This window comes from Anolis carolinensis, unplaced genomic scaffold, assembly GCF_035594765.1.
Source record: "Anolis carolinensis isolate JA03-04 unplaced genomic scaffold, rAnoCar3.1.pri scaffold_10, whole genome shotgun sequence".
NCBI lineage: Eukaryota > Metazoa > Chordata > Lepidosauria > Squamata > Dactyloidae > Anolis > Anolis carolinensis.
In genome coordinates, this window is record NW_026943821.1 from 4,338,120 (window position 1) to 4,362,047 (window position 23,928).

Genomic DNA, 23,928 nt, shown 5'->3' on the forward strand with positions numbered 1-23,928 from the left:
GCCCTTTCTATTTACCGTATAAACCGACCCAAATATAAGCCGAGGCACCTAATTTTATCACAAGAAAACTGGGAAAACATTGACTCGAGTATAAGCCGAAAATGGTAAATTTCAGAAATAAAAATAGAAACCAATAAAATTACATTAATCGAGGCATCAGTAGGTTAAATGTTTTTGAATATTTACATAAAGCTCACATTTAAGATAAGACTCTCCAACTCTGATCAAATCATTATTCTCATCTTCTTCAATGTAAATATGCTTATGTATCCTTTTAATAATAATAGAGTAATGAATATAAGATAAGAGCCTTGGCAGACGATGTACTTGGGATAATGGAAGACCCAAGTAAAAATATAATAAGATGGATGCAGAAAATAAAAGAATTTGGAGCAGTTGCAGGATTTAAAGTTAATAATAATATTTACCATATTTCAAAGAAAAACAATAAACTAGCTCTATAAATTGAAAAGTAGGGGCAACAAAAACAATATGGTATCAACAATAACCTAATAATAATAATAATAATAATAATAATAATAATAATAATAATAACAACTTCATTTGGATCCCACCCTATCTCCCCACGGGGACTCAGGCTGGCTTCCAACATAGTAACAGGCAACCATTCAATGTTTATATAAACAATGCAGAACTAGATATAGATCTATAATTATATAGACTAATTTCACATATGCATTTCCCCCTGAAACGTTTGCAAATTATATATATGTGTGCAATTCCCTCCTGCAATATTTGCAAGCCATATATATTTATGCTTATATCTATCTAGAAATCTATGTGTGTGTGCAATATTTACAAGCCCTATATATCTATATTCATATATATATATATATATATATATATATATAGACATCTCTCTATTTATAGATAATTATATCTGTATAGGATTTGCAAATACTTGCAAACATGTGAGATGTCCTCAACCAAATCCCCTCTATGTGTGTGTGTGTGTGCATTTCCCCTACAATATTTGCAAGCCCTATATATATATATATATATATATATATATATATATATATATATACACACACACACACACACACACACACACACACACACACACACACACATATAATAATAATAATAATAATAATAATAATAATAATAATAATAATAATAACAACAACAACTTTATTTATACCCCGCCACCATGGGGACTCAGGGCGGCTTACATGTGGCAAAGGCCCAAACAACATAAGGACAAAATATAAGCAACGTAATACAAATCACAATATAAAAATATAAAAAGATAAAACAGTAATACAATATATCAATTAAAACAACAATACAGGATAAAAATTGCATTTAAAACACATACATGGTAAGACCGTAATAAATACAGGATAGATTATGTTTTTGAATATTTACATAAAACTCTAATTTAAGATAAGACTGTCCAACTCTGATCAAATCATTATTCTCGTCTTCTTCAATCTAAATGTGCTTATGTATCCTTTTAGTAATAATAGAGTAAAATAATAAGTGCAATAACAATAGTCATATCAGAGTGAAATAATAAATGTATTAATAATAATAAAAATAGAGTAAAATAAATGTAATACTAACAATAATAATAGAGTAAAATAATAAATGTAATAATACCAATAAAAATAGAAAAAAATAATAAATGTAACATATATACTCGAGTATAAGCCGAGAGGCTCTTTTTTAGTCCTAAAAAAGGGCTGAAAAACTAGGCTTATACTCGAGTATATACAGCAGGGGTCCCCAAACTAAGGCCCGGGGGCCGGATGCGGCCCTCCAAGGTCATTTACCTGGCCCCCACCCTCAGTTTTATAATATAATATTTTATATCAGTTTTAATAATATGTTGTATATACATATATTGATAATAATATTATAATGTTATACAATATAATACTAATAATAATACCATATAATAATATTAATTATATGTTATATGTTACATATAATATTACAGTATAGTGGTATAGTTCAATATCGTAATATAGAATGCTAATATTGTGCTATGCTAATAATATAATATATTGTATGTACATACAGCTGCTCTGAGTCCCCTTCGGGGTGAGAAAGGTGTGATATAAATGTAGTAAATAAATGTAGTAAATAATTAATTAATTTTAGACTTAGGCTTGCCCAGAGTCTGAAATGACTTGAAGGCACACAACAACAACAACAATCCTAATTCACTTGACTATCTCATTGGCCAGTGACAGGCCCACACTTCCCATTGAAATCCTGATAGGTTTATGTTGGTTAAAATTGTTTTCATTTTTAAATATTGTATTGTTCTTTCATTGTTGTTGTTTTGCACTGCAAATAAGACATGTGCAGTGTGTATAGGAATTTGTTCGAATTTTTTTTTTCAAATGATAATTCGGCCCCTCCACAGACTGAACGATTGTGGACCGGCCCTCAGCTTAAAAAGTTTGGGGACCCCTGATATACAGTATTCTGTCTCATCTTAGATTTATTCAAACAGTTGTTATCTCATGTTATTTCCCACTGGATCGATTCAACTCTTAATTCAAGACATGGCCATATCAATCTTGTTCTGCGTGTCCTCGCCATCTGTTCATTCCTACTTAGGTCTAAATAAACTAATATCTCTCCTTATGTTGTCCATAGAGCCGGCTAAAGATTCCCAAATCCTGTTTCATCAAGCAGGTAAGTCCTCTTATTGTTCTGTATATTATTATACATAAAAGTTAAGTCCAGGCGTGTCTGACTTTGGAGATTGGAGCTCATCTCCATTTCTAAGCCGAAGAGCCGGCGTTGTCCGTAGACACCTCCAAAGTCATGTGGCCGGCATGACTGTATGGAGCGCCGTTACCTTCCTGCCGGAGCAGTACCTATTGATCTACTCACATTTGCATGTTTTTGAACTGCTAGGTTGGCAGAAGCTGGGGCTAACAGCGGGCGCTCACTCCGCTCCCCGGATTCGAACCTGCAACCTTTTGGTCCGCAAGTTCAGCAGCTCGGCGCTTTAACACACTGCGCCACCGGGGGCTCCCATTATACATAAAAACTTAACATAAAAGCATCAGCATACAATTTAAAATATACAAACATACAAACAGGATTAAATGTCAACTACAGGAGAGTCTCACTTATCCAACACTCACTTATCCAACATTTTGGATTGTCCAACGCATTTTTGTCATCAATGTTTTCAACATATCATGATATTTTGGTGCTAAATTCGTAAATACAGTAATTACAACATAACATTACTGCGTATTGAACTACTTTTTCTGTCAAATTTGTTGTATAACATGATGTTTTGGTGCTTAATTTGTAAAATCATAACCTATTTTAATGTTTAATAGGCTTTTCCTTAATGCCTCCTTATTATCCAACATATTCGCTTATCCAACATTCTGCCAGCCCGTTTATGTTGGATAAGTGAGATTCTATTGTATTTGAAAATCCTCAGTTAAAAACCATTAAAGCATATTCAAATCCATACATACTGGGAGTTGCAGTCCAAAGCATCTAGTAGTGGCTTTTGTTTCTGCTTTGTACCAGGTTTCTTAAGGCTGATACATTCCATATTTGCAGATTCGATGTAATAATTTTTTTAAAAAATTCTGTTCCTGGTTTGAAAGTGTTCTTTCCTGTTTCATTGTGTAGTCCTTACTCTGAAAGTAGTTGTTCTGCTCCAGAAACTTTGTTTTTGTGGCAGCCACAAACTACTGTATATACTCAAGTATAAGCCTAGTTTTTCAGCCCTTTTTTAGGACTGAAAAAAAAACCTCCTCAGCTTATACTCAGGTCATGGTGGGCTTATATTCAGGTCGGCTTATACTCAAGTATATAATAATAATAATAATAATAATAATAATAATAATAATAATAATAATAATACTTTTTTTATACCCCGCCACCATCTCCCCAATGGGGACTCGGGGCGGCTTACATGGGGCCATGCCCAGAACAATAAAATATAACAAAATATAAAAACAACACATCATAACACATTAAACAATACAATAGATAATAATATTACATTACAATATATGGTATATTTATTATTTTTCTCTATTATTATTATTGGCATTGTTACATTTATTATTTTACTCTATTATTGTTGTTACTTTTACAATTATTTTACTCTATTTTTATTATTATTAATACATTTATTATTTTACTCTATTATTACTTGTATTATTTTCCTATATTTATTGTTATTATTATTACATGTATTATTTTACTTTATTATTATTAAAAGGATACATAAGCACATTTACATTGAAGAAGATGAGAATAATAATTTGATCAGAGTTGGACAGTCTTATCTTAAATTTGAGCTTTATGTAAATATTCAAAAATATTTAACTTACTGATGCCTCAATTCATGTAATTGTATTGGTATCTATCTATTTATATTTCTGAAATTTACCACCCTTGGCTTATACTTGAGTCAATAAGTTTTCCCAGTTTTTTTATGGTAAAATTAGGTGCCTCGGCTTATATTCGAGTTGGCTTATACTCGAGTATATACGGTAATTTTATTGGTATCTCGGCTTACACTGGAAGTCAATGTTTTCCCAGGTTTTTTGTGGTAAAATTAGGTGCCTTGGCTATTCAGGTCAGCTTATACTCGAGTATATACGGTAATTTTATTGGTATCTCGGCTTACACTGGAAGTCAATGTTTTCCCAGTTTTTTTGTGGTAAAATTAGGTGCCTTGGCTATTCAGGTCGGCTTATACTCGAGTATATACGGTAATTTTATTGGTATCTCGGCTTATACTGGAGTCAATGTTTTCCCAGTTTTATTGTGGTAAAATTAGATGCCCCGGCTTATATTCGGGTCGGCTTATACTCCAGTATATACGGTAATTTTATTGGTATTTCGGCTTATACTGGAGTCAATGTTTTCCCAGTTTTTTTGTGGTAAAATTAGGTGCCTCGGCTTATATTCAGGTCAGCTTATACTCGAGTATATACGGTATGTTGAATGGGTTGAGACTCGATGATGAGATAGATATTCATTGAAAAATTATCGCATAATGTCCGATTGCAGGATGTACCGCAGAAACAAAATTTTGGCAATTTAATAAACTTTTCCCATGTTTTTTAATGATAGAAACAATTAGAAAATGGCATTTATAACCCAGGGACAAAAAAATTGTGTTGCATAATGTTATTCTCTGCTTGATGTTGATTCTGTGATCAATTCAATGCAATCTTCAGCCATCGTAAAATTTCATGGTTCTTGTAATTGAATCAGCTACTGCTATCTATCTACCATATATCTATCTAGCATTTTTTTAAAAAATGAAGCACCCAACAGTTGTTTTTCTTTCTTTCTTCTCTTCTTTTTCTATGTTCTTTCCTGGGGTCGTTTTCAGATGTGGACAAATTAAAGGTAAGTGTGTGTCAATATGTCAATATGGCTTTTGCTAATGGCTTTAATTCTTGGTTTGCCTACTTGCAGGAATAGGTGAAAGCAACCTTTATCTGCAACATATTTCTATCCATCTACGAGGGCTATCCAGAAAGTAGATGTAACACTCCTAAGCAGCGCGAACACTGGGAACCAACACGGGGGCCAATAAACAATCTAATATCTTTATTAAAGCAATTAAAGTTTCAAACAAAAATAAGCAGAATAGATAGTCAAGCAGTTGACCTTTCAGAAAAGATCAAAATTAGTCCAATAAATGAAAGTCTTATGTGTCAGAGGGACGACGTGGGGGTGAGACCCTGGTTGCCGTGCAGAGTGGGTTCCAAAAATCATCATCCCGGTCTCACCTCCTTCTCCAGGCTGTCTTCCCATGCGGAGAATCAGCACTGGTCAACAAAAACTCCAGCAGGCAAAGGGTCAGTTGAAATCCAACTGTTGTTTAACTTTATTTACATAACTATATACAGTTGCAGTTATTTACAATAAGTCCCGGACACATGGCTGTGTCTCCTCGGCTACAGAGCATAGCATTCATAGTCCATCTCCAGTCAATGCTCACGGCGAACACACTCACGACAAAAACGACACTCCCCTGCATTCCACAGATCATGAAGAAAGTCCCGGTCAAACAGACTTGACCCCATTGGTCCTGTGATACATCAATCAAAGCAGGTTCTTATTAACTCCATAGCTACTGAAATGCCTTGCCGAAACTAACACAGAAGGCATTTTTAACAGCCTAGATTGATTTTAACATTTCACACAATTCACAATACCCTGACATTATGTCCAGTATTAGAGTCCAAAGTCCAATAACCGAAACACACTCAAACTTAATGGAAGTTTGAGTGGGGAAAGGAGCAAAGTTCCTCAGGAAAGTACTTGAAGTAAAAGTCCAGAACAAGGTTTCAAGGCAAGGCTAGGGCTGTTCGTGATGGATCTGAAACGCAGTCCAAACTTGGCAAGGGATGAGACTCGACGGCCGGTCTACTCAAAGGTAAGCGCGCTGGCAGGCCACTTGGAATTCAGGAGCGAGAGACAATGAACTCTTCAATCTGAAGTTAAGTTGACACAGCACAGAAGATTCTCCGCGCAAGACTTTTAACGAAGTTCATAGCTCCCCCAAGCAGGTGTTTGACTCCCCAAAACTTCCCAAGAGAACTGAGCTGCCAAAATCTCACGCCAGGTGCCTGCCTCCCTAATTCTTCCCAAGAGAACTGGGTTTAGCCACAATTGCCTCGCTCTGCTAATCTAACACTTCGTCTTAAACTTTGCCTTTGGGAGCGATCTGTTTTCAAGAAAGCCCTTCTATCAAAATGTAAACCCTTCGGAGATCCGGGAAGCGCCGGCACCGTCTCAAGGGCATCCTTAATTGGCTCTGGCACTGAAATGTCAACAGAAGGCATCTGGAAAAAAATTGAATCTTGCTCACTTGGGAAAAAAACCCAAGTCCTCTTCAGTTTGATCAGCAATGGCTGCGGGGTCAAGGGGCAAAGGTGCCTGAGACATCACAGTAGATTACGTTTTGGAATTAAAAATGAACAAAGTATAAGAGGAAACATTTATCATACGCAGTTGAAAGCCAGACCCAAATACCACTTCTCGACATAGTCGAAATTTAGTCACTTCTTATAGCAATGAATGAGCTTGGCAACTCCTTCCCCACCAAACTTTGCTGCTTGGCTTGTGTCCTCAACCAGGTGGGGGTCCCTTCTTGCAGCTGTGCATGTGCATGCGCTCAACTTTCCCCCATGCTCGTCCTGGATCGCTCTTCTAAGGTTTTGCTAGAAGCACACCTTTCCTGTCCCAAAAAATGGTCGCCATAACCTTCCTTGCAAGCATTTGCAAAACAGAAGAGCGATCCAGGACGAGCAGTGAGACTCTACTGTATATATATGTATGTATATATAGATATAGATATAGATATACAGATAGATAGATAGATAGATAGATAGATAGATAGATAGATAGATAGATAGATAAGGGTTGCTTCACCTGGAAAATATTTTATATATAGATATAGATATTACATCTTTAACAATATAAGTATCAATATATTTTTAACAGTTTGTCATATATTATTATTATTATCATTATTGATATCTATATATATAAAAGGGTAATGAAATTTCGGCCTAGGACAAAACAACAAAACTACACATCCCAGAAACACTAAACTTGGCAGCACAACCCCTCATCCATGCCTCTACGTTCATAAAACAAAAAGCTCCAGCTACTCCAGAAAACGGCCAGGCTTTGAGACTGCAAGGCTATTCACTGCTATCCCACCTGGCCAACAAAGGATTCCCATAAGCCACAGCAACGCGTGGCCGGGCAAAGCTAGTATATATATATACTAGCTGTGCCCGGCCACGCGTTGCTGTGGTGAAGTATGGTGGTATGGGAAATAAAGTATTGAGGAATTGGTGGTAGTTAAGGTAAAGGGTAAAGGTTTTCCCCTGACATTAAGTCCAGTTGTGTCCGACTGCACACTGAAGTGGATTATATGGCAGTGTGGAGTCAAGATAATCCAGTTCAAAGCAGATTATAAATGGATAATATAGCTGTGTGGAAGGGCCTTGAGTCTACACTGCCATATAATCCAGTTCAAATCTGATAATCTGTATTTTATAGGCAGTGTGGAAGAGGCCTAAGTGAGGCCTAACTCTGCCTGTCCCCTGGGCTGAGTGGGTTGCAAGGAGACCAAGTGGGCGGAGTTTAGCCTTCTAACTGGCAGCGATTGGATAAAAACAATTATTCCTCTCCCTCTAATTAGGACTTTATTTTTCTTTTCTTTTTGTTGTATGAACGTAGAGGCATGGATGAGGGGTTGTGCTGCCAAGTTTAGTGTTTCTGGGATGTGTAGTTTGGTTGTTTTGTCCTAGGCCGAAATTTCATTACCCTTTTATATATATAGATATCTATCACAGATAAGGGTTGCTTTACCTGGAATAAAAATTGTGTTACAGAATGTCATATAGTGTCATATGAACCTTATATATTACATATATTATATATTGATAATACATATTTGAGGTAGATAGAATGTAATACATCTTTGTCAGGCTGTTAGGAATTGTGGGAGTTGGAGTCCAAAACACCTGGAGGGTCTCTGCTTGCCCGTGCCTGATCTCAAACACTTACAAGGGTTTGGTTTAACCTCTGGTTTGCTAATAAGACTGGCTGCATGTCTCCAAAAGACAAATAAGACTGTCGCGAAAGAATGCCTGTCTCCAAAATCATTTTTTGGAGACAGTGTGATCACTTTTGGAAAGTTCTGTTCTAGGCCATTCCATTCCCTCTCTGCAGGCCTCCGATAGCGATGGGGAGCTCTTTCCAACTCCGGAGCAACTCAACCTCTCCGGAGCTCCTTCTGCCTCGGTTTCTGTTCTCGTCGGCGATTCGGGAGCCGAAAAGTCCGATCCGGACAAAGGAGAAGCGGAGTTCTCTCTTGCCGAAGAGTCTATCCCGAGCAATTTCTCCATCACGGAAGAGATCCTGGAATTGCTTAGCCAGCGGGGTCTGGATCAGGATGCTGGGAAAGACGTGGTTTTTGTGGACGAGGTGAAGGTGGAAGCAAGCCACTTGGACGCCCAGGTAAGTGATGAACAAGGTGTGACGTTTTCTTGGAGGCAATTGCGGGAGACGAGGAGTCTATGCAGAAGCTTTGTGGAGCTGTCACCCCATATTTTTTGGCCTGCAAGCATAGAAGCATAGAAATGTCAGAGGCCCCTAAAGACCACCCCGTCCAACCCCCTTCTGCCAGGCAGGAAGACACAATCAAAGCCCTCCCAGCAGATGACCATCTGGCCTCTGTTTAAAAACCTACCGAAAAGGAGACTTCACCAGATTCAGTGGTAATATCATACCAACCTGAGAGCCAGGAAGATAGTTCTATCTTGTCTCCTGTGCCATAGCAACATGCTATGCTATTTTATATACATATATATACATATAATTTATAATACTTTATAAATATATAATATATTGTATATACATATAATATTGATAGTAATATTATCATGTAATACAATATTATACTAATAATATTACAATATAATAATATTAATTATATATTATATATTAAATGTAATATTACTAATAATATTACCATATAATGATATATTATAATAATAATATTAACTATATGTTATATATTAAATCTAATATTACTAATAATATTATCATATAATGATATAGTACAATATAGTAATTTAATGCTTATATTGTGCTATGCTAATAATCTATTGTATGTACATTTGATTTGTAAGCCACTCTGAATCCCCTTCGCAGTGAGAAGAGCTGGATATAAATGTAGTAAATAAATTTTTTAAAAATTATATATATATAATTTATATATATATAATCCAATGCATTTTTGTAGTCAATGTTTTCAATACATCGTGATATTTTGGTGCTAAATTCGTAAATACAGTAATTACTACATAGCATTACTGCGTATTTAACTACTTTTTCTGTCAAATTAGTTGTATAACATGATGTTTTGGTGCTCAATTTGTAAAATCATAACAATTTGATGTTTAATAGGCTTTTCCTTAATCCCTCCTTATTCTCCAAGATATTTGCTTATCCAACATTCTGCCGGCCCATTTAGTTTGGATAAGTGAGACTCTACTGTATATACATCTAATTTATAATAATTTATAAATATATAATATATTGTTTATACATATAATATTGATAATAATATTATAATGTAATACAATATTATACTAATAATATTACAATATAATAATATTAATTATATATTATATTTTAAACTAGCTTGGGGACCCGTCGATGCCCGGGTCATTTGAGAATGGTGTTATCTTTCTGTTTGGAGTGGGTGAACTATAATTCTCAGAATTGTGGGTGAATCCTCCCGAAACCCTGCCAGTATTATAAGTTGGCCATTTTGGGCGTGTGTACCAGGTGTGTTGTGGTACTCTCTGGATGGGGGTGAACTACTGCAATTTCCAGATTCCCGGGGCAATTGCCCCGAAATATCTATCAGTATCCACAGCAGCAATATTCAGTCTGTGTGCCAAGTTTGGTCTAGATTCGTCATTGGCTGGGTTCAGTGGTCTTTGGATGGAGGTGAACTACATCTCCCAAAATCAAGGCCCCTTCCCACAAATACCTGCAGTATGTTCAGTCGGTCATGAGGCTTCTCTGTGTGAAGTGTGGTCCTAGTGCATTGTCGGTGGGGTCAGGGTTTATCTGGCTGCAGGTGAACTATAACTCCCTTTTCCCCAAACTTGTCCAATATGTTGTATTGGTTATGGGGGCTCTGTGTGCCAAGTGTGATGCTCATTCATTGCAGGTGAACTATACATCCCAGTACCTACTACTCCTCAACTTCCAGTCCAGTTTCCCTCCAAACCCACCAGTAGTCAAATCTAGGCATATTGGGTCTGCATGGCAAGTTTGGCCGAGAGCCATCATCATTGGGGTTCATAGCGTTCTGGGTGTAAGTGAACTACAACTCCTGTATATTCCCTGGTAGGAGTGACAGTGCTCTGACTTGATGCAGGGTGAACTACAACTTCCACCATGTGGAGTCAATCCCTAAACTCCTCCAGTAAGTTTAGTTGCAGCTCAGTTCTGCTCTGTTTGTTATGCAGAGAGATTGGAAAGGAAAGGGCAGTGGGCGGGGCCATGCAAATTCCACAGCAATGAACCCTGGGATGCCTGCCTGTGGTGGAAGAAAAAGCAAAATCTAGGATGAAATGGTCCCCAAACAAAAGCATTCCTTGGGTGGTGGGCCGTAGTGTTTGGGAAGGACATTGGCAGGGGCTGGGCTGCATGTTCATGGCGCTCGCTGTAACCGTAATGTCAGTGGAAAAGAGTGACTTGCTAGATTCTTAACCCTGGGAACTATAGCCTGTTTGTGGAGGCCGGAGGCTGTCTGTGTGAGCAGACATCCGTGCCACATACACACATACAGGTTTTCACTTTTATTATGGATTTATATTATATATTATTATATATATTATATTATATATTTATACTATATTATATATATTTATATTAGATTAGATTTAGATTAGATTTAGATAGATATAGCTCCGTGCTGAAACTCATTGTATTCATTTTGGCCCAACTACACTACCAATGTGTACTTTTTGTCTCCTTCTTCAGGACCAGCCCCTACCAAAGGTTGCACTGGGAGAAGGAGAGGAGAAAGGAGAAGAGGAAGAAGGCGCATTCCAAGAGGATCCTTCTATAGATGCCATCCATGGACCCAGGGAGACCATCCAAGACCATCTGGCCCCGGTGCTTCGCCATTCGTTTACTAGTGACTCCTCGGAAGAAGAGGAACGGCATCAGGAAGGGTCAGACGGACCTTCTCCCCTCCACGTTCTGGAAGATTTGGGCTCTGCAGAAGCCAGTGGAAAACTGGAGGAGACCCTCAATGAGGTTTCCCACCAAGATGATACCCAAACCAGTGAGATCCTCTGCCCTGAGGATGGTGAGCAATCCCATCATCCAACCGCAGGCCTCCAAAAGGCATGGGGTGGCCCCAGAGAGGTCAAGAAGACAGAGGAGGGTCCCAAGCGGGACTCCACTTTGACCAAGGAGGACTGGCTCTTGATTGAGAAGATCAAGAACTACTACGAAGGGGTGGAGATGGCGGTGGCGACGGTGGTCAAGAAGGACTACACTCCTCCTCCGGTGCCACCCGGCGTAGTGCGAGAGTCCATCCTCCGCTTCAACAGTATCCTCCAGCGGACCGAGTCTCCGGACGGGGAAGTGGGCGGGGCCAGACCCAGGAAGTTCTGCCCAGCATCTGCCAGAAGCCAATCAAGTCACGTGGAGAGATCTCCCAGCCATGAAGATCCCAAAGAGGGGCGGAGCCAGATGTCCTTGAGGCCAGAAGCGTCAACAAGGGGGCGGAGCTCTTCTGAAGGTGGCCAATCAGCAAACGATGGTGCCGAACGTTCCGCTCAGGGCAGGTCCCATTCATTCCATTCTGAGAACGAGCAGAACTCACGTCTTGATGTGGAATCGAGTGTGGCCCACATGGATCGAGGGAACGGATTGGAGGACGACCGCACTGAGTTCAAGTCCTGTGCCGAGATCCGGAGAGCTTGGCAGGAGAAGGAGCGGGAAACCATGGACGGGGGCAACCGGCAGTCCTACGCGTCCCCCGAAAAGACGCTATACGTCGAGCCCCTGCGCATCGTGGAGGATTCGGACCTCGAGGACCCCCCAAGCAGAGATCCAGAAGGTGCCAAGGTAGTAGAGATGCCCACAGAGGAGTCCTCTGCGTATCTCCCGACTTTGGGCATTTATGAAAACAACGGAGGAGACCCGTGCCTCCTGGAGAACTCGGAGCGGATCCTCAGCAAAGTCCAGGCGCTGGCAAAGATGTACAGCGAGAAGATCAGCCGGCTGAAAGTGCAAAAGAGGGGAGCAGAGAGGCCGGGGATGAGGCCCCGGGACCCGCACCGGAAGGGCCCCATCCGGACCTCGGTTGGGACACCGGAGGGGAAGCTCGGGCCCAGCATCCCCCAATGTGAGTGAAGTCCTAACTTATGCATGCCTTTGGGGTGTTTTTGATGGCTGGACACCCAACGCACAGCCAGAATATTTTCGAGCCATGTTTGGTTGAAACCGGATCCTGAAGTTGTAAATATAGATGGCTGACTGCATATTGAGTTTCTGGGAATTATCTCTTCAACAGAAAATCTGGTATCAGAGAAAGAAATAACAGTAGAATTGGGATCATCATGCTAACACTTGCTTAATAGGGCCGGCCTGTGGCGCAGGCTGGTAAACAGCTGCTGCAATAAATCACTCTGACCATGAGGTCATGAGTTCGAGGCCAGCCCGTGGCGGGGTGAGCACCCATCAATTAAAAATAAAAAAATAGCCCCTGCTCGTTGCTGACCTAGCAACCCGAAAGATAGTTGCATCTATCAAGTAGGAAACAAGGTACCACTTATAAAAGTGGGGAGGTAAGTTTAACTAATTTACAATGTTGGAATGAGGAAGTGCCATCAGAGTGGATGATGAAGCAGCTGCTCCCCCCTGTGGCCAGAATCGAACATCCCCTCAGGAGAAGGTTAAATTGCCTCTGCGTCTGTCTGTCTGTCTCTGTCTCGGTTCGATGTGTTTATGGGCATTGAATGTTTGCCCTATGTGTGCATAATGTGATCCGCCCTGAGTCCCTTTCAGGGTGAGAAAGAAGGGAGGAATATAAATACTGTAAATAAATAATAATAATAATGATAGATTTAGGAGCCTCCGGTGGCCTAGGGGATAAAAGCCTCATGACTTGAAGGTTGGGTTGCTGACCTGAAGGCTGCCAGGTTCGAATCCCACCTGGGGAGAGTGCGGATGAGTTCCCTCTATCAGCTCCAGCTCCATGCGGGGACATGAGAGAAGCCTCCCACAAGGATGGTAAAACATTCCAGTTGCTCCTGACACAAAAAAATGATAAATTTGGGGACAGCTGCAGTTTAGCTCGCCTGTTGTATGAAGGCCCATAGTTGTATCAGCTAGAGAAAATTCCCATTCTTTTCCAGCTTGACTTTTATTCCATTGTTTTCAACCCAGCTCTGAATGTCTTTCTCTAGCCCTCCTTTTATATTATTATTTTATTATGTCACAGCAAACAAGATAGATATGCTGGATTTCGTATCACAAAATCACAAGTCGAACACTTCCCAAGTGTCTAGGACTGTGTGATGTCTTTTCGGATGATGCGTGCAGATCCCAGCAGGGTGGCCTTTTGCAGTTGGCAGATTGTGATTTTGTCAATGTCTATTGTTTCCAAATACCAGCTGAGATCTTTTGGCACGGCACCCAGTGTGCCCATCACCACCGGGACCACCTGCACTGGTTTCTGCCAGAGTCTTTGCAGTTCAATCTTGAGGTCCTGATAGCGGCTGAGTTTTTCCTGTTGTTGTTTTTATTATTATTATTATTATTATTATTATTATTATTATTATTATTACACAGCTCCCCTTTTGTGTATTAAAATACAGTAGAGTTTCACTTATCGAACATAAACGGGCCGGCAGAACGTTGGATAAGCAAATATGTTGGATAATAAGGAGGGATTAAGGAAAAGCCTATTAAACATCAAATTAGGTTATGATTTTACAAATTAAGCACGAAAACACCATGTTATACAACAAATTTGACAGAAAAAGTAGTTCAATATGAAATAACTAGCTGTGCCCAGCCACGCATTGCTGTGGCTAGGACTTTATTTTTCTTTTCTTTTTGTTGTATGAACGTAGAGGCGTGGATGAGAGGTTGTGCTGTCAATTTTCGAGGTTGTGGGGTGTTTAGTTTAGTTGTTTTGTCCGGTGCCATGATTCCATTACCCTTTTATATATATACAGTAGAGTCTCACTTATCCAACATAAACGGGCCGGCAGAACGTTGGATAAGCGAATATGTTGGATAATAAGGAGAGATTAAGGAGAAGCCTATTAAACATCAAATTAAGTTATGATTTTACAAATTAAGCACCAAAACATCATGTTATACAACAAATCTGGCAGAAAAAGTAGTTCAATATGCAGTAATGCTACGTAGTAATTACTGTATTTACGAATTTCGCACCAAAATATCATGATATATTGAAAACATTGACTACAAAAATGCGTTGGATAATCCAGAATGTTGGATAAGTGAGTGTTGGATAAGTGAGAAAATTGCTTAATGATGGATTTGGGGACAGCTGCAGTTTAGCTCGCCTGTTGTATGAAGAAGGCCCATAGTTGTATCAGCTAGAGAAAAATCCCATTCTTTTCCAGCTTGACTTTTATTGCATTGTTTTCAACCCAGCTCTGAATGTGTTTCTCCAGCCTTTCTTTTATATTATTACATAAGCACATTTACATTGAAGAAGATGAGAATAATTATTGGATCAGAGTTGGACAGTCTTATCTTAAATTTGAGCTTTATGTAAATATTCAAAAACATTTAACGTACTGATGCCTCAATTAATGTAATTTTATTGGTATCTATTTTATTTCTTTAATTTACCACCCTCAGCTTATACTGGAGTCAACGTTTTCCCAGATTTTTTGTGGTAAAATTAGGTGCCTCGGCTTATATTCGGGTTGGCTTATACTCGAGTATATATGGTATTTACTTACTAGAAACTTTAGAAGCCTAGGTAATCATCAGCTGTCCCCTTTCTTGCTTAGAATTGTTCCCCGTAGATTAATCGACTTGAGTTTTAATTGACTGATCTCTGTCTTGATAAAATCTCGCAGCCTCGGTTGGAGAAACAAGGTGTTGATGATGTTTCTTCTTTTCTCTCCGCTCCCTTTGCCACAGGTGAGCCACGGATCTATGGCCACGTCCTCATCCACGAGCCCCTCCAGCATGTCATTGGGATCCAGGAAAACACGCCTCTCCTCGCCGTCACCCGGGGCACGGCGTTGGAGCTGCGCAGCGAAAGGCCGCCTCGGTTGCTCTCTCTGGACCTCTTGGCTCCCCTCCGCCAGTCCTTGCTGAGCCTTGCGCCTGGACCTTCGGAAGCTCAGCCAAACACCTTCCAAAACAAAGACTTATCGGAAAACTCTGAAAGCCATTTGAATCCTTCGATGCCAACAACGGGAAGCAAAGAAAAGGAGTCTCCTTTGCCCCTCAAACGCATCACTGAGACAGGACTTTGCCACATGAATGCCAAAACACCGAAGGATGTTGGAGACGTTGTGCCGTCCTTTTGCAGGAACCAAGTGGAGGCATCTAGAGAATCGGAAGTATCTGGCTTTTCCTTAGAACCGCAGCAGAAGCTCAGGGGCCCAGTGGACACAGATGCTTCCATAATAGACAAACCCAAACCCAGGTTTCCCAGCTCCACAACCACCGAAGGGCCATCACCACTGAAAGAGGAGCATCTTCCGTCTCTTCCAAGTGACGACTTCCAGGCAAACAAAGCCAACTCTTCTCCTCCTCTAGAGTTGAATGAGAACAATAATAGGGATGCTGAGGAACCAAATGGGAGCAAGGAGCACTCCAAAACACTCCAAAACACCCCAGTCCTGGATCTTTTAAAGCCGCAATCCGAGGCCTTTCTAAGGAACGTTCCCCGTGCCGTGTCTCCTCTTTGTCCGGGTTCGCCTTTACGGGATGCCCATCCTGCCCCTTCTTCCGATCCCACGGGTGGATCGGATCTCTCTGCTTCCGTCCCTGCCGCACCGACGCCAAAGCTCTTCCCCACTTCGCCGGTCCGGCGGTGCCTCTCGTCCAGCGCTGCTGCCATTTCGCGGTACATTGCCGCCTCCTGCATCAGCCAGAGCTTGGCTAAGAAGAATGGCGCTCCTCAGCCGGAGGAGCTCCAAGTGCCTTTCCAGCCTCTCACGCCTCCAAGACCATTAGCCAACCCGTTGGTGCTGCTCCCCAAGGCGGCACCCAGGGCTCATGGGAAGCTAGATACGCCGAACGCCGAAACCGGATCTGCTTCTCCTTGTTTTAGATCTGGACCTCTCTCGCCAACCCGCCATCGGGATTTCTCCTCCACTGCCGTCGATCGGCGCTGTCCGTTCTCGTCCGCTTCGGAGCCGAACTCTCGCGTTCAGTCCCCTTTACCTGTGAAACCCAGAGTCTGCTCTCCTCCTCCAGTCAGACTCCAAGGCTGTACGTTTACACCGTTGTGTGCTCACCCTCCTGCGCAGCCGGCAATCCACATGGCTTCTCCTGTGGCTTTGGCACCAAACCCGGCCATTAGAGGTACGGTCTTGTCTCCCTTTCCTTGGTCACGACCCCGTGGCAACAGTTTAACAGACCGCGGGTCAACAGAGAGCCTGTCCACGAACGGAGACTCCGCTCCGTCCCTCGGCGGTCAGCCTCAGGACCTCAGTGGCATCAAGTGGCCCAACGTGCCCGGCCTTTGCCTCAAGTACGTGAACAGGGACCGGAGGGTCAATCCCCCGGCGGAGGAAGGGGACGGTTGCCCCAAGCCGGACTCTCCCACCAATGTGGATGGAGCGAGGCCCCCTGAAAAGAGCCAGCAAAGGGTCAGCTATTCCACGACGGTCAACATCCAGATTGGGGGCAGCGGGCGGATTGCCTCTTTCAGCAACGCTCAGGTCAGCTTGACCCACCCCCTCCAGGCCACGCCGGAGCCGCTGAGTCTCAGGAAGGTCAACGGCAGCACCCCAAAAACGTGATCCTTTCGGCGGTTTCCACTTTCCAGATCTTGCATTTGGAGAGAAGATTTAAAAACCATGGGAAGATCTGCAACAGATGTGGGTCTAAAGCAGTGTTTACCAAACTCTGGTCTTCCAGTTTCCAGAATTTTAATCACTGGCCAAAACAGCCAAGCCTTCTGGAAGCCGGAGTCCAAAACACTTGGAGGATTCGAGTTTGAGGAATTCCTGGCTTAAGATTTCAACAATGGATCTTGGTTTTGTCTAAAGCTTTCATGGCTGGAATCACTACAGTATTGTATGGTTTCCTTGCTGTATGGCTATGTTCTAGCAGCATTTTCTCCTGACTTTTTCACCTCTAAAGATGCCAGTCACAGATGCAGGTCAAAATCAAATCACGTTTTATTGATTAGCCCATCGGCTGTATCAAAACATTTAACACATAGACATACATACAACATACAACCCGTGGTACAAAAGAAGCTGTTAACACGATCCCATTCAAGTCAAATATCTGCATCACCTCCACAGTTTACCCCAATTGATTCCAAATATGCAGTTCTCAGCTGTGTTGCTTTGAATAGGAAAAGGGCTGTTTTGTGTGTTATTTTAGGATTCCGGCCGGCCAACAAAAATGAAGTTTTAATATATGGGTCCCAGTGTGTTTTGCGAATAATGTATGGCCCGAGACATTGGTCTCTCTCTTTCTTTATACAATTCACAGCCGAACAGTACATGTACGATATCCTCCACTTCTGATGCTCCACAAATACAAAATCATTCATTGTATGGAACTTGGTTGAACTTTCCGGGTTTGACCATCGTATCCAGCTACTCAAAACGAGCTCTGGTAAATACCCTCCTGAGGTGTTTAGGCATTTCTGTCTGTTTGAAAAGTATGTTTAAAACGGCTTAACCATTTCAATGATCCAGCTTTACTGAGAGTAGCAATGTCTTTTTGGCCTTCTATATCCAGTACTCGTTCAGCAACTATTTTTGGGTCTAGTTCTTCTAAGAGATTTGGATACCGAATCGGAAGTCCACAACTCCTAATGTATTTTGTCAGATGTGCCGTCGCGCCTGGGGCTCTAACTCTTAGCGAAAGAGGCATGGACGTGACATCTTTCCCCAGGGGATTGCTTCTTGCCCTCCTTTAGGGAAACTGGAACTCCCAAGGACCAAAACACTGTAGATAACTCAAAACTGGTTTTATTGTTCACAATAGGTTATCCCTTTAAGGAAATAAGCTGGAAGTTTCAAAGGGGTAAAGGAAAATATACATTACAGTCTTTGGTTGTATTAAGTCCAAGGAGCTCTGCAGCTGAGAAGCTTTTCCAGGTCCCTCTTTCTCAATGTCTGTGAATGCCAGAGCAATCCTCAGCCTCAGTCCAAATGGCCTATGTTTGAAGACACAGAGTCTTCCTCTGATGCCAAAGAACTGATTTGAAGGCACTTGAGACTCCCCAACGTCGTCCAGGTTGACCCTGAACATGAAGCATAAGTCTCAAGGGTAAGAACCTCAGAATTGGTGCTGAGAGGTAACTTAATCAAGGGCTTTTAGAGCCAAGTCTCTCTCTCATGTCCATCTGGTAGAAAGCTAGATGGTGGAAAGAAAAAGGAAACACTGTCCTACTCCAGGAAAGGGTGGAGCTAAGTGAGCAATATAACTGGTGCAAACAACATTGATTGACAGCTATAAATAACCAATCAATCCAACTACATTTACATTTATCTGCTCTAATAGGCACAGTTTTGACAGTCCATCATTTGCCATGGCAGTAAGTTTTATCCAGTAGTTGTAGGCCCTGATATTGGATAAGCCATCAACTATATATACTCCCAGTTCCGCTCTTAGTGCGGCAGCTGGGGCACAGATGCAGGTGAAAAGTCAGGAGAAAATGCTGCTAGAACATTCCAGTATTTGGATTTCTTGCAAATTGCGAGGCTCATTCTCCAGTTTTCACTCTCCTATAAGGAAAGGTCTGCTGTCCTTGATCTCCCCACCTTTGCTCTTGAATCGATTGGCGTTGATTGGTGCCAGCAAGGGTGCCATCTTGATCCCAGGAGGGATAAGAACCAAGGCAAACACAACACTAAATAAAATCTGCAACACACATAAGAGTTCGGCTCCTTTGAGGAACAGTGAAGATTTAAAGGCACCTTTGTCCATTTTTTTGCTGTTATGTGATCGGAGGGAGCTTCACGCTTGTCATTCTCAACTTTGCCAGATGTTTTATAATTCCCAGGAGTCCCTTCCGTTGGGTCCAATGATTGGGCATTCTGGGAGGTGAATTCTAAAGGACCCAAACCAATCTGAGAAGCCATCCACACTGAGTACATCTAGAATTAATGCAGTTTGTCAGCAATTTAACTACAGTGGCTCAATGCTATGGAAATCCACTTTCTATGCCATCTCTCTTCGGCATAGAAGGTTCAAAGTCGAAGTCAAACTACAACTCCCAAGATTCCATAATGTCAAGCCATGGCGGGAAAAGTGCCAAACTGCATCAGTTCGACAATATAGATGCATCCTGCAAGGGTCAGGTTTACTTTCATAACACTATGTAACAACATTTGAAAAATGTTCTGTTCCTGGTTTGGAAGTGCTATTCCTGTTTAATTGTGTGGGATTTGCTTGGAAAGAAGTCGTTCTACTCCGGAAACTTTGTTTTGTGTTGAATTGGTTGAGACTTGATAAGATATGCACTGAAAATGTGCTATTGCAGGATGTCCCTCAAAAATAGTTTTTGCAGTTTAATGAACTAATAATCCATGTATAAAAAAATGTAATGTGGAGTAAACAACAAAACCACTGAACCCAATCACACCAAATTTGGCCACAAAAGACATAGTCATCCAAAATATGTCTTTCAATCAAAAAAAAAAACCTTGAAAAATAGTCCAAATTACAGAAGATGAGGAAGAGCCTTTCTCCCCCTAACTGCCAGTTAGAAAGGTAGGCTCTGCTGCCTTTAGGCCCCGCCCCCTTCGTATCCTAGCAACTCCCTCAGCCAAAATGGCAGAGTGCACTTAGGCTTCTTAGACACAGCCTATAAAATACAGATTATCTGATTTGAACTGGATTATATGGCAGTGTAGATTCAAGGTCCTTCCACACAGCTATATTACCCATTTATAATCTTATATTATCTGCTTTGAACTGGATTGTCTTGAGTCCACACTGCCATATAATCCACTTCAGTGTGGATTTTATACAGCTGTGTAGAAGGGTCCTCATATAATCCACTTCTAAGCAGATAATATAAGATTATAAATATAATATTAAATAATTACTGTGGTGTAATAATACAGAATTATATCATCTCTAAAACCAGGCCAGTAAATAAAGAGCAACACTCTGAAAGCAGGGAAATTGGGAATTCCAGAAAGGAAACAATCAGAACCAGCTAACACTTCCCAACAAAGGATTCCCCCAGGCTTTGAAGCTACAAAGCCATTAAATGCTAATCACGGTGCCTAACTGCAGTATTCATACCTGCCACACTGAGACTATTAATTGCAATTCAAACTGGCCAATCAAGGATTCCGCAAGGTAGAAAGCGGCCAGGCTTGCAAGCAGCAAGGCTATTCAGTGCTATTCAACCTGGCCAACCAAGATTTCCCTTAGGTGAAAAATCCCCAGGCTTTGAAGCCACGAGGCTACTCCGTCCCATTCAACCTGGCCTAGCAAGGATGCCCTATGTAGAAAGCGGCCAGGCTTTGAAGCTGCAAGACTATTCAGTGCAATTCAGTCTGCCCAAACAATTATTTCCCTACAAAAGAAGTAGCCAGGCTTCTTTAATTGAGGGAGCTACTCCAGAAAATGGCCAGGCTTTGAGGCTGCAAGGCTATTCACTGCTATTCCTCTTGGCCAACAAATGATTCCCATAAGCACAGCAACACGTGGCCGGGCACAACTAGTAATAATAATCATCATCATCATCATCCTTTATTTATAGACCACCCCATCTCCCCAAAGGGACTCAGGGAGGTTTCCGACATGTACGGCAAACACTCAATGCCAAAAAGGGAAAACAATTCAGAAAACTACATCAGGACAAATAATATTAAACAATATGACAGCAACCTGACTCTAAACTCGATAACAGGCAAAATAACTGACAATAAGAACTTAAATGACCTATACAAACATATTATTATTAATGTAAATTTGACACTCAATAAAAGCAATTAAGAACAATGGCTTAAACCGTTATAAAAAGATGCAACAACCAGCAACTAGACTACTATTATGCAACAACCAGCCGGCTAGACAAGAGGTAAGAGTATAAGTGGGCATGTTAGTCTCTCCATATGCCAAAGTGCACAGATGGGTTTTCAGCAGTTTTTTCAAAGCAAGGAGAGGGAACAATTTTTAATTCGTTGTCGAAGGCTTTCATGGTCGGAATCGCAGGGTTGTTGTGTGTTTTCCGGGCTGTAGAGCCATGTTCCAGAAGCATTCTCTCCTGACGTTTTGCCCACCTCTACGGCAGGCATCCTCAGAGGTTGGAAAAAACTAAACAAGGAAGGTTTATATATCTGTGGAAGGTCCAGGGTGGGAGAAAGAACTCTTGTCTTTTGGAGGCCAGTGTGAATGTTTTTAATTAATCTCCTGGATTAGCATTAATGGCCTTGCTGGATTCATGTCCTGGCTTCTTTCTGCCTGGGGGACTCCTTTGTTCGGAGGTGTTAGCTGTCCCTATGTTTTTAGGACAGAACTAATTAGGAAATGACATTTTTAACCCAGGAACAAAAATTGTGTTACATAGTGTAATTACACCAGGAGTGAGTGGCATTTCCTTGTCTAGAAATGGCTACTTGATCTGTTCTATGGGGCAGCGACCCAATGGAAACAATTCCTCTTGCATAAACCCTATTGCTATGGTATAGGCTGCCTTTGTTTCTGTGAAAAAACAAATTGATTTGGATTTCAAGCCCAAGCAGGAGGTGGCTTTTGGTACATAAAGGCCAGTGTCACAATTGCAAGCTCAGATACCAGAGTTTTGGATTATTTTACTTTTTCAAGCTGCCAAACTTCACTTTTCCCCCCACTTTCTCTTTCATTCACCAAGTCGGGGAGCTTCCTTAATCAATAGTAACTTATGGGAAGGAAAAAAGTTCCTTCTCTCTCTCTCCCATTTTTAGGTAAACACAATTTCTTAACAGTTGTAGTGTTGTTGGGTTTGTTTGGGTTTTTAAACAATGCCTATTTATAGTGACACCATTATTTTTTAATTTAACGTGAAGGCTTCTTCGCCTTCCTCACAAAAGGGTACGGTCTCGTTTCTGTGGTTTATTGTAATATTCCCTTCCCAATCTTGTAAATAAACACGGATAACGTTTACCTTCTTTTGTATTGATGTCGTTCATTGCCTTGTGGGATGTACATTTGTTTTTAATATAAAATTTTCACATCTGCGGACATGCCTAGAGGTATGTGTTTTTGGTGCATCTACACTGTAGGATTAATGCGGTTCAGTTCCACTTGGGCTGCTGTGATTAAATCTATAGGATTGAGAGATGTGCATCTACACTGAAGAATTAATGTAGTTTAATTCCACTTGGACTGCTGTGATTTAATCTATGGAATTGTGGGATATGCATCTACACGGTAGGATTAATGCGGTTTGATTCCACTTGGACTGCCGTGATTAAATCTACGGGATTGTAAGATGTGCATCTACACTGTAGGGTTAATGCGGTTTGGTTCCACTTGGGCTGCTGTGATTAAATTTATGGGATTGTGGGACGTGCATCTACACTGTAGGATTAATGCAGTTTTGTTCCACTTGGGCTGCCATCATTAAATCTATGGGATTGTGGGATGTGCGTCTACACTGTAGGATTAATGCAGTTTGGTTCCACTTGGGCTGCTGTGATTAAATTTATGGGATTGTGGGATGTGCATCTACACTGTAGGATTAATGTGGTTTGGATCCACTTGGATCGCTGTGATTAAATCTATGGGATTGTGGAATGTGCATCTACACTGTAGGATTAATGCTGTTTAATACCATTTGGGCTGCTGTGATTAAATCTATGGGATTGTGGGATGTGCATCTACACTGTGGGATTAATGCGGTTTGGTCCCACTTGGGCTGCTGGGATTATGGGATTGTGGGATATGCATCTACACTGTAGGATTAATGCTGTTTAATTCCACTTGGACTGCCGTGATTAAATCTATGGGGTTGTGGGACATGCATCTACACTGTAGGATTAATGCAGTTTGGTCCCACTTAGGCTGCTGTGATTAAATCTATGGGATTGTGGGACATGCTTCTACATTGTGGGATTTGTAGTTTGGTGTGACTCCAACACACTTTAGTGGAGAAGGTTCAAAACCTTGCAAAACTGCCACTTCCATGGTTCCATCGCATTGAAGCAAGCG

At 41.2% G+C, this 23,928-nt stretch overlaps 1 protein-coding gene across 5 annotated transcripts in view; it reads left to right on the forward strand.

Moving 5' to 3' along the window:
* Positions 1 to 22,881, forward strand: part of plekhg2 (pleckstrin homology and RhoGEF domain containing G2) — an 86,344-nt gene extending 63,463 nt beyond the window's left edge. For 3 of the 5 annotated variants that reach the window (XM_062962208.1, XM_062962209.1, XM_062962206.1), the window contains 5 exons: positions 2,635 to 2,673; positions 5,363 to 5,379; positions 8,728 to 9,015; positions 11,560 to 12,937; positions 15,721 to 22,881. In XM_062962208.1, the coding sequence (XP_062818278.1) occupies positions 2,635 to 2,673; positions 5,363 to 5,379; positions 8,728 to 9,015; positions 11,560 to 12,937; positions 15,721 to 17,558 (3,560 nt within the window). In that variant the 3' untranslated portion in view covers positions 17,559 to 22,881. The remainder of the gene's footprint in view (positions 1 to 2,634; positions 2,674 to 5,362; positions 5,380 to 8,727; positions 9,016 to 11,559; positions 12,938 to 15,720) is intronic. The other 2 variants (XM_062962211.1, XM_062962210.1) reach the window with 1 other exon arrangement.
* The last annotated feature ends 1,047 nt before the right edge of the window (positions 22,882 to 23,928 follow it).